The 13,003-nt window shown below is 55.2% G+C and overlaps 4 protein-coding genes across 4 annotated transcripts; 3 read left to right on the forward strand and 1 right to left on the reverse strand.

Annotated features, from left to right (window-relative positions):
* Window positions 1–819: 819 nt before the first annotated feature.
* J7T55_008131 (squalene synthetase) lies at window positions 820–2,399 on the reverse strand (the record flags this gene model as incomplete). The annotated part of the gene is made up of 3 exons (XM_053134046.1): window positions 820–969; window positions 1,025–2,255; window positions 2,332–2,399. 3 exons carry the CDS (start codon window positions 2,397–2,399, stop codon window positions 820–822), a joined length of 1,449 nt encoding a protein of 482 aa, XP_052988158.1.
* Window positions 2,400–5,029: 2,630 nt separating this feature from the next.
* Window positions 5,030–6,135, forward strand: J7T55_008132 (epimerase hydratase; the record flags this gene model as incomplete). Its single annotated transcript, XM_053134047.1, has 2 exons — window positions 5,030–5,491; window positions 5,686–6,135. 2 exons carry the CDS (start codon window positions 5,030–5,032, stop codon window positions 6,133–6,135), a joined length of 912 nt encoding a protein of 303 aa, XP_052988159.1.
* A 1,242-nt stretch (window positions 6,136–7,377) lies between these two features.
* On the forward strand, window positions 7,378–9,102 carry J7T55_008133 (uncharacterized protein; the record flags this gene model as incomplete). The annotated part of the gene is made up of 3 exons (XM_053134048.1): window positions 7,378–7,483; window positions 7,574–8,862; window positions 8,935–9,102. 3 exons carry the CDS (start codon window positions 7,378–7,380, stop codon window positions 9,100–9,102), a joined length of 1,563 nt encoding a protein of 520 aa, XP_052988160.1.
* A 974-nt stretch (window positions 9,103–10,076) lies between these two features.
* Window positions 10,077–12,872, forward strand: J7T55_008134 (dna damage response protein; the record flags this gene model as incomplete). The annotated part of the gene is made up of 5 exons (XM_053134049.1): window positions 10,077–10,113; window positions 10,300–10,382; window positions 10,447–10,598; window positions 10,654–11,456; window positions 11,515–12,872. 5 exons carry the CDS (start codon window positions 10,077–10,079, stop codon window positions 12,870–12,872), a joined length of 2,433 nt encoding a protein of 810 aa, XP_052988161.1.
* Between the last annotated feature and the right edge of the window lie 131 nt (window positions 12,873–13,003).

Genomic DNA, 13,003 nt, shown 5'->3' on the forward strand with positions numbered 1-13,003 from the left:
CTCGGGATACTTGTGTAGAGAGCGGTCAGGGGAGTATAAAGGACTACATTCAAGAGCTCTGCGATTGGAACTCGCCTGAGACCTCAGATCATTACATGCCCTCACGCCGTGTCCAGACTAATGAATTGTCCACGGGAATAGAGCATTTTACTCTCCCTTTCCCAACTTGCCCCAGTCCCAGCCCCTATCTCTCACCCAACTAAAGAGCCAAACCGGGGAGGGGGCCGCTCGGTATGACTGCACAGGATGTCTCTGGAACTGCCAAAGGATAATGACCTCGGGCAGCCAGATAGGCTGACCAGTGTTATGTTCGCAATCCATACGCAGAAGTCATGCTGGCGAGCCAGCCCAGCATGACCTCTGGATGTGCCCGGAAAACCAGACTTCAAATGCCGCATCCATCAATATCAGCATTTCTTGGCACAAACCACAGTCATCAGGGTAGACTGGGTTGCAATTTGACATCCATGCTTTTGTAGTGAAGTTCCCTGTATTTTCCCCATCCATTGTTTAAAGTAGTCCGCTCCTCAACAGCAGGACAATGGTCCGGGTCGATGCGCGGTTCAACTACCTCGCCATCGGACCCGGGGCTCAGACTCGCATGGGATTGCAGAAAGACCTGCGAGAAGATGTGTATTATGTTATTAGTATCAACCGTATTCCCCCAATCCCAGCTGGGTTCGCATGTATCAAAGCCCATGTCGTTAAATAACGAGGTGAGTTTTGGTGTACCGGTAATGTCGAAGTGTGGTTTACCAGTGTTCACGTAACGTGTCGTCATTTACATTCCCTCGTCAACGCCGAACGCGCTGTTATTCATTACAGTTCCTCATGTCCACCGTTGTTCGGCGCACCACCTGGCGCTGGCGCAACCAGTGGGTCGGGCGTGCTTGGTGGGAAAAGTTTGGACCACTCCAGGTTCTCTGTGATTTTGTCGAACCTTGCACCCAAGAACCACGCCAGCGCAATCTGCGAGATGTCAGTGATTTGATCAATGAACAAACGGGAACGTACATCAACATACCATCAAACCCCCAACAAACACCAGGACGATGAGCACGGCCAGGATGAGGTACAGGGCCTCAGTCTTGTCCACAGCTTCCTCTTGTCCCCGCTGAACTGCCTTGGCCTTCTCCGCAGCTGACATCTTGTTGATGTCTTGGGTGGGGAATATTCTCTCAATGAACTGCTCAATCTTGCCGCACTGGATGCCGATGGCCAGGAAATTTGGGTCTCTGGGGTCGGCCTTTTGATGTATCTTCCGAATATAACGTCGGAAGACATCACTCACAACTCTGAGGTTTTGCGTCGACTCGATCATCAGTTGGCACGCGTCTCCTTTGGTGATCTTGACGTTTTTCTCGAAGATATCCGGGTTCATGAAGACGAGTTCCAAGGATGCGATCGCCATTGACTGAGGAATGGCGACAAAGTTGAAGACGCTCTGCTCCCTAACGGCAGCCATGTAGTACAGGCATTCGTCGGCGTGTTTCAACGCGTTCAGAACCATCTCCGATCCGCAGTAGAGGGCCTTTTGCCGATTCTCAGGCTTGAAAAGGTCTTCCATTTTGTCGACATGCTTGCTCCATATCTCCTTTGGCCACCATTTCTTGCCCTCGTCAAAGTCCTCGCGAATATCGCGAATTATGTTGACCTTCTGCAGGAATTGGCCCATGGATTCGGTGAGCTCTGGCCGTTCGTTCAGCGCGGGGTTGGCAAGGTTGGACTGGACGAACAGCCGGGTCAGACCCTCGCCGACTAGACCTGCAACATAGTGGCAGTACAGCTCATAGTCTTTGACGGATGTCACGCCATCCTTGTTCAGCTCGCCGTTGAGTGCAAAGTCTGCCATACCGTTGCCCATCTTTTCGGTGATGCTCTTGATGATGTCGCGGTACTCCGCCTTGGTCTTCTTGAGCTCGACAACCACATCATCGAAGTGTATGAGTAGCTCGCGGTCCTTCTCGTGAGGTCCGCTACCGGTGAAGGTCCAGCCATCGATTTCCATATTTTGGTGAAAGTTGCGCAGCAGAGGCTCCTTGGTGTCGATGTCAAGGGTCATGTCGTCCTCGATGGTGTCAAGACCACGCAAGACGAGGTAGAAGAGGGTGATGGGCATCAGGAGCTCGGGATTGAGTTCCTGTATGACGGCGGAGAAGCTGCGGGAGGTCATGTTCAGGAACCTGAAGCAGGACGCCTCTGTTGGGGTCTCCTTGCTGGGGTCGCGACGGTGCACGGGATCGTGCCATACTTTCCTTTGTGAGACAGTCAGCTTGCAAGAACAGAGGCAGACAGCCAGGCAGGAAGCCGGTGGAATTGTGGCGCGCTCACCATTGTATAATGCTGCGGAGTTGTACTGGGTGGAAGAGGAAGTAGAGAGCTTGTGATGCGGCGCCCATTTTGAGGGTCGGTCGGCGAGGGAGGGAGGGTAGAGGACAGGCAGGTGAGGCGGAGAAGGCGAGAGAAAACAAGGAGGGAAGGTGTTGTGTTCAAAAGGCAATGGGTGGGGGGGCTGAGCGGGCAGGATGAGGAGATCTGGATGTTGATTTAGGATTGGGGGAGAGGCTGGCGACAGCGACAGCGATGGCGATGGCGACGGTGAGAGAAGTGAGAAACTTTGGAAGGGTGTTCAGGACGAGAATTGGGTGTATGTGAGGACGGCTACCATTTCATAACAAGAGTGCGGGCAGAGGGAAGCTAGAGCAAGTGGAGATGCTGGTGACAGGCCACGACACGACAGAAGGGACGGGGAGCGCGTCTCCAAGATTTGACGAAGAAAAATCTTGGTTAGGAGGTGAGGGAGCGGCGCACTAATTTTCAAATTGGAGCTTGAGAGCAGGAGCACGACCACGACCACAACCACAACCACGACCAAGCCGGTTAGCCCCGGTGTCCAATGGCTGGCCCACTCAAGTGCCTACACACCCGCGTACCAAGGTGCTAAGGTGGTGGGAGTACCACCTGGCCATCTGGCAAAGCGCATGGGTGGGCAGAGGGACGGTCCGCCTACCCAGGTACACCGCACCCTCGAGCAATAATACACCAATCCAACCTTGAATATGCACTGATGGTGAGGGTTCGATCTGGATTGTGCTGACTGGGAGACTGGGGTGATGTACCTACAGACCTCGTGTGTAGACGACCATGGCCGTGGATCGCGGTAAACCACAATGTTACCCACAACCTACCTACCCTGCCTAGGTACGTAGGGATGACAGAAGCAACCTGCCGCCACCGTACGCCACCATGAAACGGCAACGCATGCAAGCACTAGGAGGGATTGCTCGCCGTCACTGCCGTGTTCCGGGAATGACATACAGTAGACTGGTTAAACTGACTAGACTAGTATCTAGAAGCTGTAGCCAACAAACAGCACATGGACGTTTCTTTACCCCACATTCTCCAACATTTGCTATTGCTGTACATCATGTACAAAAGCCGGTTGGGTGTTCCAAGGGTTCAGGACCCTGGGCCAAGCATCAATCCGACTGCAAGGGCTCCAAACCTGTCCTTGGTTACCTCTGGCATATTATGTGCACTACCTAAGGACTGTATGATTGAAGTCAACTGTATGTAGGCACCTGGTAGACCTAGTTACAGTCGTTATGGCCATTTAACGTAAATGCACTCGGTCATTTCCCACGGCTGGATCTGGTCAGGTCTCGACCCCTGAATCCAGGGCAGTCGCGGTGCCGGTCAGAAGGCATTGGCGGTCAAGGCCTTTTCTGTTATGAATTTTTTTTTTTTTTGGTTCTTCAGCCTTCCAGAATGGAGAGAGAAGGACAATCAAGCCAACTGCGCCAGCCCCAGAGCGCGTATGTGGCCGCCCCGGTGCCACGCAATCAAACAACGACGCCTGGATTGCTGCACTGTCCCGTGCCTTTGTTGTAATGTGCACAGTACAGTCCTGTACTGCGCCCCTGCTTCTAGGCCCCATCTACTATATCACTGTGCTACTGTACGACTCGTGCCACTGTGCCGCAATACCACACAGCATGCAGGTGTCATATGCAAGGTCGAGGTAGATCGTCCAAGTTGCAGATGGATGGATGGCGGCTGCGTATCGACAATGCCTTGGGCACGATATGATACATATTTCCTTCATAGTAACTCAGTACAACAACGCTGCTGACCGCCCAGCCTCTATCGGCAAGCAAGGAAAAGCCTGTGTCTCATTACCCTGAGACAACATCCCAAGACATGGCACGCATGGCTTCATCACACCCTCGACACCCCCCCCCCCCTTTTTCCCCCTCTAATCGAGCAGAGAAGCAAAAAGATGTCTACAGGTACAGATGCTCGACACTGTATTCTACCGTGTCATTTTCCTACGGAATCTCTACACAGGGCCGGTAGATGACTGCATGCGTAACTCCTGGGCGCCCCAGATCAGCTGCACACACACACACACACACACACACACACATATGCATTACGGGTTGACTACACAGTCATCATTCTGTACGCTGTCAATGCCCACGCAGATACGAAGACACTCTGGGAGCCACCACACCACACCACACCACAGGAGCAGGAGGATTCAAGATCCCTGGTCTCCCGCAGCTGTCCATCCGTCCTCCACCTGCAGCCACGGGCCCCTCCGGAGCCCTGCAGCTCCAATAGCGTGTGCGCGTCCCTGGGTTAGCCTGACTCTTGACTCTGACTCTGCTGAAATCCGAATCTAAATCTAAATCTAGGGACGTCGAGACTCGTCACTCGAGACCCTCCCTTGCTGAGCTTAGCTGCTCGACATACCCCTTGATCCTATTTAACTTCATCGTCAGCCTCTCTGGCCTCTTGTCTCTCACACTCTCTGTCTCTTCGTCTTCCTTCACACGCACACACACATTCACTCACACATACACACACACACAGGCAAGAGGCATTCTCGTGGTGCAATTTCCCAGCAAGTCCAGTGCCCCATACCAGCACACAAGCCGATATACCCCACTTACACGGCAAGCTCCCTCCACCTTATCGCTCGTAATAGCACAGGCAACGCAGCCACCGCGACGACTCAGACCTGGAGATGGCTACCAACGGCACCAACGGCACCAACGGCACCAAGCCTACCCGCTTCCTCATCTGGGGAGGTGAGGGTTGGGTTGCCGGCCACCTCAAGAACATCCTCGAGAAGCAGGGCAAAGAGGTGCACACCACCGTCGTCCGCAACCAAAATCGCGAGGAAGTCCTGCAGGAGCTTGACCGGGTCAAGCCGACCCATGTGCTCAACGCCGCCGGCTGCACAGGTCGTCCCAATGTCGACTGGTGCGAGGACCACAAGGAGGAGACGATGCGGTCCAACGTCATTGGCACCCTCAACCTGACCGACTGCTGCTATCTCAAGGGCATCCACTGCACCGTCTTCGCGACCGGCTGCATCTACCAGTACGACGAGAAGCACCCTTGGGACGGCCCCGGCTACACCGAGACCGACAAGGCCAATTTCGCGGGCAGCTTTTACTCCGAGACCAAGGCTCACGTGGAAGAGGTGAGTTGAACAACAACAGTAACATCATTATAATCATACCCATTGCCAAGAAGCCTGCTCCTTACCGTCCCTACCGTCCCCCCTCGCTTGCCCATCATTTCTCCCCTGTGTTCCCCAGGTACGAAGCCAGGGCAATGTGGTGGGCGTGGCTGGCTGGCTGGCAGGCTGACTCGTGCGCTTTCTTTGCTGTGAAGGTCATGAAGTACTACACCAACTGCCTCATCTTGCGGCTGCGCATGCCCGTATCTGACGATCTTCACCCGCGCAACTTTGTGACCAAGATCGCCAAATACGACCGCGTGGTGGACATCCCGAACAGTAACACTATTTTGCACGATCTGCTACCTGCATCGATTCTTCTGGCCGAGCACAACGAAATCGGCATCTACAACTTCACCAACCCCGGCGCCATCTCACACAATGAGGTCCTCACCCTGTTCCGTGACATTGTCAGGCCGGGCTACACGTGGAAGAACTTCACATTGGAGGAGCAGGCCAAGGTCATCAAGGCCGGCCGAAGCAACTGCAAGCTGGACCACACCAAACTCACCAGCAAGCTGAAGGAGTACGGTTATGAGGTGCCTGAGATCCACGAGGCATACAGGCAGTGTTTCGAGAGGATGAAGGCGGCTGGCGTTCAGTAGAGAGTGGCCCCACGGCCCAGCTCGAGGCCTGTGGATGTATGTGCCCCCTGGGTAGGTGAGGGGCAGGGCAGAGTGATAGATGCTTCTTCTCCACATGTTCCTACAATAGGATCTTCAGAACGCTAGACATGCAATAACACATGCTGCCTTCTATCCAACGCCTGGTGACTGCCCGGCTTTCCAGACACCGCGCTCGGCTTTCTGGCTGGGCTTGAGTGAAGGGTCGATTTGGAGGTTGTCGTAATCTGACTCCCGGTGACGCGTCACAGGCGTGCCACCCATGACGGCGTGCTGCGAGGCGATGCAGGGAGCAGGACGCCTGTCGACACGCATGCTAGGGCTTGGAACTGCGTGCTCACCCTGGAAGGCATGGGAGATCTGTGTATTGCTATGCAGTGTCGTGGGCACACAAGGACGCTCAAAGGTGAACCGTCCATCCAGATGGTCTATTGCAGGTGAATTGACTGTCTGAAGTAGGTAAGTCTATCGCATGCCTAGGTGGAGAGGCAGAGTCGAGTGTGTCTGACTCGCGAAACTCACACACTGCCACAGTGGTACCAGCAGCCCCACGCGCAGGCGCTACAGTACCCAGGTGGTGATTATAGTAGGTATGAATGTGCGTGACATTTACGGCGCAAGCATTCTAAGCAAGGATAGCATTTCACCAAGCCCAGACCAGGGTGAAGCAGGAACCTTGGGAGCGCGCTTTGTCTTGGCAGCATCAGAATCATCCAGATGCATATACCAACCTGGACTACCTAAACACCTATGTAGATGAGTTTGTGACTAGGCATCCCCAGGCAGGGGCGGGCCTTGTCCAGGTATGGGTGCCCTACTTTATGCCTACCCACCGTGCTAGGTACGTGGGTAGGTGGGCAGGGTGGCAGGCTGGTGAGGTCAATGGGTGAGGTCAATACGGCGAGGACAGACGTAATAAGTCGAGCTCCTCAGGCTGTCAGGTCGGGCTTCACTCAGCCCTGCAGGACTGGACCTGGAGGCCTGACGTGGGGCAGGCCGCCACCTTTCAAGTCTAGATCCGGCCCTAAACCCATGCTCAGCCGCGTCGAGCGGGCGCTTCACCCTCTGTTGAAATTCCAGATTCCCGATCAACAGCCCAAACCCCCAAACCAGACTGCACGCCCTAGATAACCAGGCACTGCGCGGCCGCACCGGTTCCTGGCGTTTTTTTCTTTGATCTTTTATTTCCTGATCTGACTCAAGCGTTGCGCAACTTCGAGCATCATGGTTGTCGATACGTCATACTACGATGCCCTCGGCGTCAAGCCGACGGCGACGGACCTGGAGATCAAGAAGGCCTATCGCAAGATGGCCATGGTCCACCACCCAGGTATGTGCTCAGAGACACCCTCAGTCGATGGCGTCGTATCAAGTGCTGCCCTGCGAGTCTGCGCCTGCTAATCCTCCCTTTGCTCCGCAGACAAGAACCCCGACGACCCCTCCGCCCATGAGAAATTCCAGGCCATAGGCGAAGCGTACCAAGTCCTCTCCGACTCCGACCTGCGCAAGGCCTACGACAAATTCGGAAAAGACCATGCCAAACCTCAAGAGGGCTTTGCCGATCCCGCCGAATTCTTCACCAGTATCTTTGGAGGCGATGCATTCATGGACTGGATCGGCGAGATCGGCCTAATGAAAGATCTTACCACCACCATGGACATCACTGGCATGGCGGAAGAGGAGGAGGCGGCGGCGGCGGCAGCAGCAGCTGGCGACGACCCCGAATTTCCCGGAACCTCAGAGGCCACCAAGGAGAGTATGAAGACCACAGCAGGCGAGGGTGCGGGTGAGAGCGTGGGCGAGAAACATGCGTCTCCACCAGCTGCCAAGGTGGAACAGGATGCCGTGGGGGAGAAGTCCGCAACGACGACCGACAAACCAGCAGTGTCTCCTGGATTATCGCCTTCCGGCAATGCTCCCTCGCGCACCTCCTCCCCTGCACCCGGTAGCGGTACATCGACTCCAAACAAGTACAAGATCCCGCTTCGACCTGCGATCATGGACCGTCCCTCGGACGAGACGACCATGACCTCGGATGCTCAGGGCGACTCGTCCCTGCACAAGAAGGATAAGGACAAGAAGAAGGCCGGCCTTACCAAGGAGCAGCGTGAGAAGCTGGCCGAATACGAGAGGGAGCGGGCACGCGTGCGCCAAGAGCGCGTGGACATGCTTGCGAAGAAATTGCTAGATCGCATATCCGTGTGGTCAGAGACAGACAAAGGTGCCGACGTGACAAGGGCATTCCAGGAGAAAATACGGCTGGAAGTGGAGAACCTCAAGATGGAGTCGTTTGGCCTGGATATCCTGCATGCCATCGGCCAGACGTACCTCGCCAAGGGCACAAACCTGCTCAAGTCGCAGAAGCTGTTCGGAATTGGCGGGTTCTTCGGACGGATGAAGGACAAGGGCACCATCGTGAAGGAGACGTGGAACACCATCTCGAGCGCTATTGACGCACAGCAGACGATGGAGGAGATGGCACGCATGGAGGAGAAGGGAGGTGAGGAGTGGAGTGACGAGAGAAAGATGGAGTACGAGAGACGGGTCACGGGCAAGATTCTGAACGCCGCCTGGCGGGGAAGCAAGTTTGAGATTCAGAGCGTGCTGCGCGAGGTGTGTGATGCGGTGTTGAATGACAAGAAGGTTCCGCTCGCAAAGAGGCTGGAGCGAGCGCAGGCTATGGTCATCATTGGCGAGATCTGCGCGAAGGTGAGTTGCCTCCCCCCCCCCCGGCCCCGGACCTGTCGGCCAAATGCGAGCAATACTGACAAATCCATACAGGCTCAGCGGTCGCCCGAAGAAGAAGGCGACTTTATGGCGTTTGAGCAGCTAGTGGCAGAAGCTACAATCAAGAAGGAGAAGGAGAAGGAGAGGGAAGAGCGCAAGAAGAAGCACAAACACCACCACCATTCAGAAAGCCCAACGGGCGAAACACCAGCCACCGCATAAAGCGGGCTTGACAATGGTCCCAACAGGCTGGACATTCGATTTTTGGCCGTCACTGGATCAGAAGCTGTCTTCGGTAAGGCCAAGGGGAATCGTGCTCCCCAGGTGCCAGACAGCCCGAACTTGACCGTTTCTTGTGCGAGCCAGGCGTCATAGGCCGGTTTAATGATTTGCGTCAGCAGCAATACCTCGCAACTTTAGATTAGAAGAGATTCTTGGTTGATTTTATTCGAGTGGTGGTTAAAGCCGGTAAGGCTCGCAGAATGGAGGTGCAGAGACATTTCGCTTCGATCACTGTAGACATTCATAGCTTTTTAAGCAAGATCTCGCCCACTCGACTCTCCGCTTCTACCCTCTGGTCACTCCGCCTCTTCGCCGTCCCCCCCCCCCCCCCCCGGGGGGGCTTTGGGACCCCGCCTACCCTCCCTGCTCTGGAAAAACTAAAATATAAAAGGGGAAAAGGACAAGCAAGTAGCTCTTGTTACATCCGCTCCAATGTCCCTGGCTTCGAGACTAGAGGTCATTACCAGTTAAAAGGCAAAGGACATATAAGATGAATTTGAACAGAGTGGTTCGAACGGGTGAAATAAGATGCTGTAAAGCCTGCACGTGACAGCGTGGGGAGCGGAAGTCCCCACTTCCGGGGATGCATCTGAATCCTGGAGAGCCTGCCGCGTTTCGTGACGCGACATCGCAATGTTCGTGTGACGTTTTCACTGATACTCTGATGCCTGCATCTCCGCCCACAACACCTGGGAACGAGCCCAGGCAGCAGCAAATCGGGGCTCGTCCCGCTTATTCATTCCAACTCGCTCATCTCCTCCACTCTTGTCTGTGCAACCAGACCGTCTTGATCTCGACACCCAGCATGTTTCCCGCATCCTGGTTTCAAGGCTGAAAATCGATGGTCTCACTTCTCTTCCCCTACCCACCTGCCGAGTACCCCCGCAGCCAACTCTCCGCGGTAGCTCGCCAATATGTGGCTTCTTGAGAGTGACGGCGATATTTTTGGAGGTTTGTGGGCCACTTCGTATTCCGTCTGCCATTTAGCGCACTAGCTGATCCTCTACAGGTAGACGGCTATGGCTATTCCCAGGAAAACGCTACCTGTTCGGCCGAACTTCTCCAGATGGCGAGGGTACTTTCATATGATCCATCTCTTCCTCTCTCGGGTGGGCATAATTCTGACTTCGCCGGCAGCCGGGTGCTTTGTGATCCAGGAAAAGACCATCTCGCGAAAGCACCTGACGATTGAGGTCGGCCCCGTCACCGAGGGCGATGGTGTATGTGTCCGAGTACAATCCCCCACTCAGGCGTCGTTCTAGTCCTGATTTCACCCTTTTGTAGACCAACCTTCAAAGTCGATCAACGGTTACGATCGAGGACCTTAAGACAAAGATAGGAACTTTGGTCAACGGGAAACAGATCAAGGGCGAGAGGTTCGATCTCATCAAGGACGCAAATGAGATCAAGCTCGGCCACTATCGAGAGACCTTCCGGTGAGCTACCCGCGGCACTCATCGACCGAAATGGTCCTTCTAACGCAGCTGTCAGGATAAAGTGGCAGCCGGTGGTTCTCAGCTTCTCTTTTAGCAAAAGGGAGCTGGAAACAGACCCTTGGACCATCATCCGCCAGAAATTAGAGCCCGTCGATGTCAAGTACATTGCAGAATATGACCATTTAAACACGACACATGTTGTCAGCAAAAGGCGCAATACGGCCAAGGTGCTACAGGCGCTCATCAATGGCAAACACATCGTCGTTGAGGGCTTCATGGAGGCCATCATCGATGCAACCACACCTGCGGCCGGCGATGCAGACGGTGCTCAGCTCAGTGCGTTGGAAAAGGACTTCGACGCAAACTGGCCCGAAGCTATGCAGTACATACCGCCCAAGGCTGATGCTCCCGGCGCTGACCGACCGGATGAACTCTTTGCGCCCGACGAGAGACGACGAGACATTTTCGAGGGGTATACGTTTATCTTCTACGAGAAAACGCGCTTCGAAGAGCTGCACCCTGTCATTACAAGTGGCAAGGGAAAGGCTCTTCTGAGTGAAGTTGCACCGGGCCAAACGACCACCGACGACTTCATACGTTACGTCAAAGGCATCGCCGGGGAGAAAGGCCTTGGGGAATTTGAGGATGGCAGTGAAGGCAAGGGAGTTGTAGTAGTGCGCTATGCGCCTCCTCCCAATCACGAGCAAGAAGAGTGGTATCTGAACTTTTATAATCAAGTCGCCCTGCGGCTGGATCATCGCCCGGTCGAGCCGAGAGACTTCCTCCCTGCCATACTTGATGTCGAGCCAGGCCAGTTGAGAAGGCCCTTGGAGTTCGATTCTACCCAGCCGGGGCCAGGTATGTCTGAGTTATTTCGAGTCAATTCGTGGATGTCTGACCAGCCACCTCTTTTCAGTTGTGCAAATCTCAAATCAAGATGTCAGCAGCGACAGCAACGGATTGTCGGTGGACATTAATGTAGCCCAGGAGAGAGAGCTCAATGAGGAGTCGCCACCTCGCGCACCCAAAACCCGCAGGCGAGAGCGCCGTGCTCCCAAGAGTAGATTCAAGGGCTTTGACACTGGAATAGACGAGGACGAAGAGGAGCCTGCTCCTGTGTCGCGAGTTGGCGCTGCTGCAGAAGCCTCCCAAGGAATGTTCATGACTCAGCCAGAGGAAGCATCGGCTGTCGCGCCCCCATCACAGCACAAACGGCCATTCCCAGAACCCGATCGCGACATCATGGAAGACGTCGCGCCCACGGCTGCAGCCATCAAGCGCCGCCGGCTCGAGAATGGCGAAGTACATACGCCGCCGAGGGACCAAACGCCGCCACCTGCTCAAGGGAAGATTCCTGAACTTCAAACTCTACAACAGAGAGGGAGTGGCCAGGGCGGCGGCAAAGCAACGGCAGGCAGTAAAAGGGGCAAGAAAGCTGCCGCGCAAGACGAGGACATTCTCGATCTTGCGATCCAGTTTCGAGAGGAGGAGGAAGCCACCGCGCAGGCGGAGCGCGAACGCCTCGCGCGCGAGTTGCGGGATGGTGATATTGACTACGAGGCGATACGACGGCTGACGCTTGTGGAACCCATGAACATCCGACGACCGCAGGACCAACGCACAAGGGATCAAGATATCCAGGAGGGGCGGTGGGATCCACGGTGGAACGGGAGAAAGAATTTCAAAAAGTTTCGCAAGCAGGGCGAGCCTGCCGGAAGACCGCAGCAGAGGGTGATAATGTCGCTCGAGCCAGTCCGGATGAAAGAGCATGGCATTGGAAACAAGTATTGGCTGGAGGACGGAGGCATGCAGAGCCGCAGGGGCAAGGGAACGAGCCAGCCGACGAACGACCAAGGTGAGGCTGCGCCCACACAGACGCTGGGGCGCAGCCAGCCGAAAGCAACTAGGGCAAAGGAAAGGGACAGCTACGCCATTGGGAGTGATGACAGCGAGAACAATGATGTTGACGCTGGCAACGACAACAGCTCGCTTCCCGACGTCATGGACATCGAGGTCAGCCGTGAACTTGCGAGAAGCAGGAAGGGCAAAGCAGCTACGAGGCAGAGCCAGGCGGCAGCACGCAACACGCTGAACCAGACGCAAGCCCTGCCGTCGAGGTCGGAGAAACGGAGTGCTGTGGAAGCGCCTGCGGTGGAGAAGCCGGCCAAGAGAAGGGCGGTGCGCTCATCGAGGGCAATGGCGGAAGAGAGCGACGGAGAGGATGATGATGAAAGCGACGATGGGCTGAACTTTCGATTTGGCAGGCGCAAGTGAGCGCAGACAATTTGCTGCACTGCGGGTATGGGATACATTGCCAGGTTGTGGATGAGTCTGGTAGTGTTTCTTTCTGCACCTGGTTTTCCCAATTGCCCAGTGCTTGGTCTTTGGTCACTCTCCTCCGGGTT

This window comes from Diaporthe amygdali, assembly GCF_026229845.1.
Source record: "Diaporthe amygdali strain CAA958 chromosome Unknown NODE_41_length_355262_cov_61_584611, whole genome shotgun sequence".
In the NCBI taxonomy this organism is placed as follows: Eukaryota; Fungi; Ascomycota; class Sordariomycetes; order Diaporthales; family Diaporthaceae; genus Diaporthe; species Diaporthe amygdali.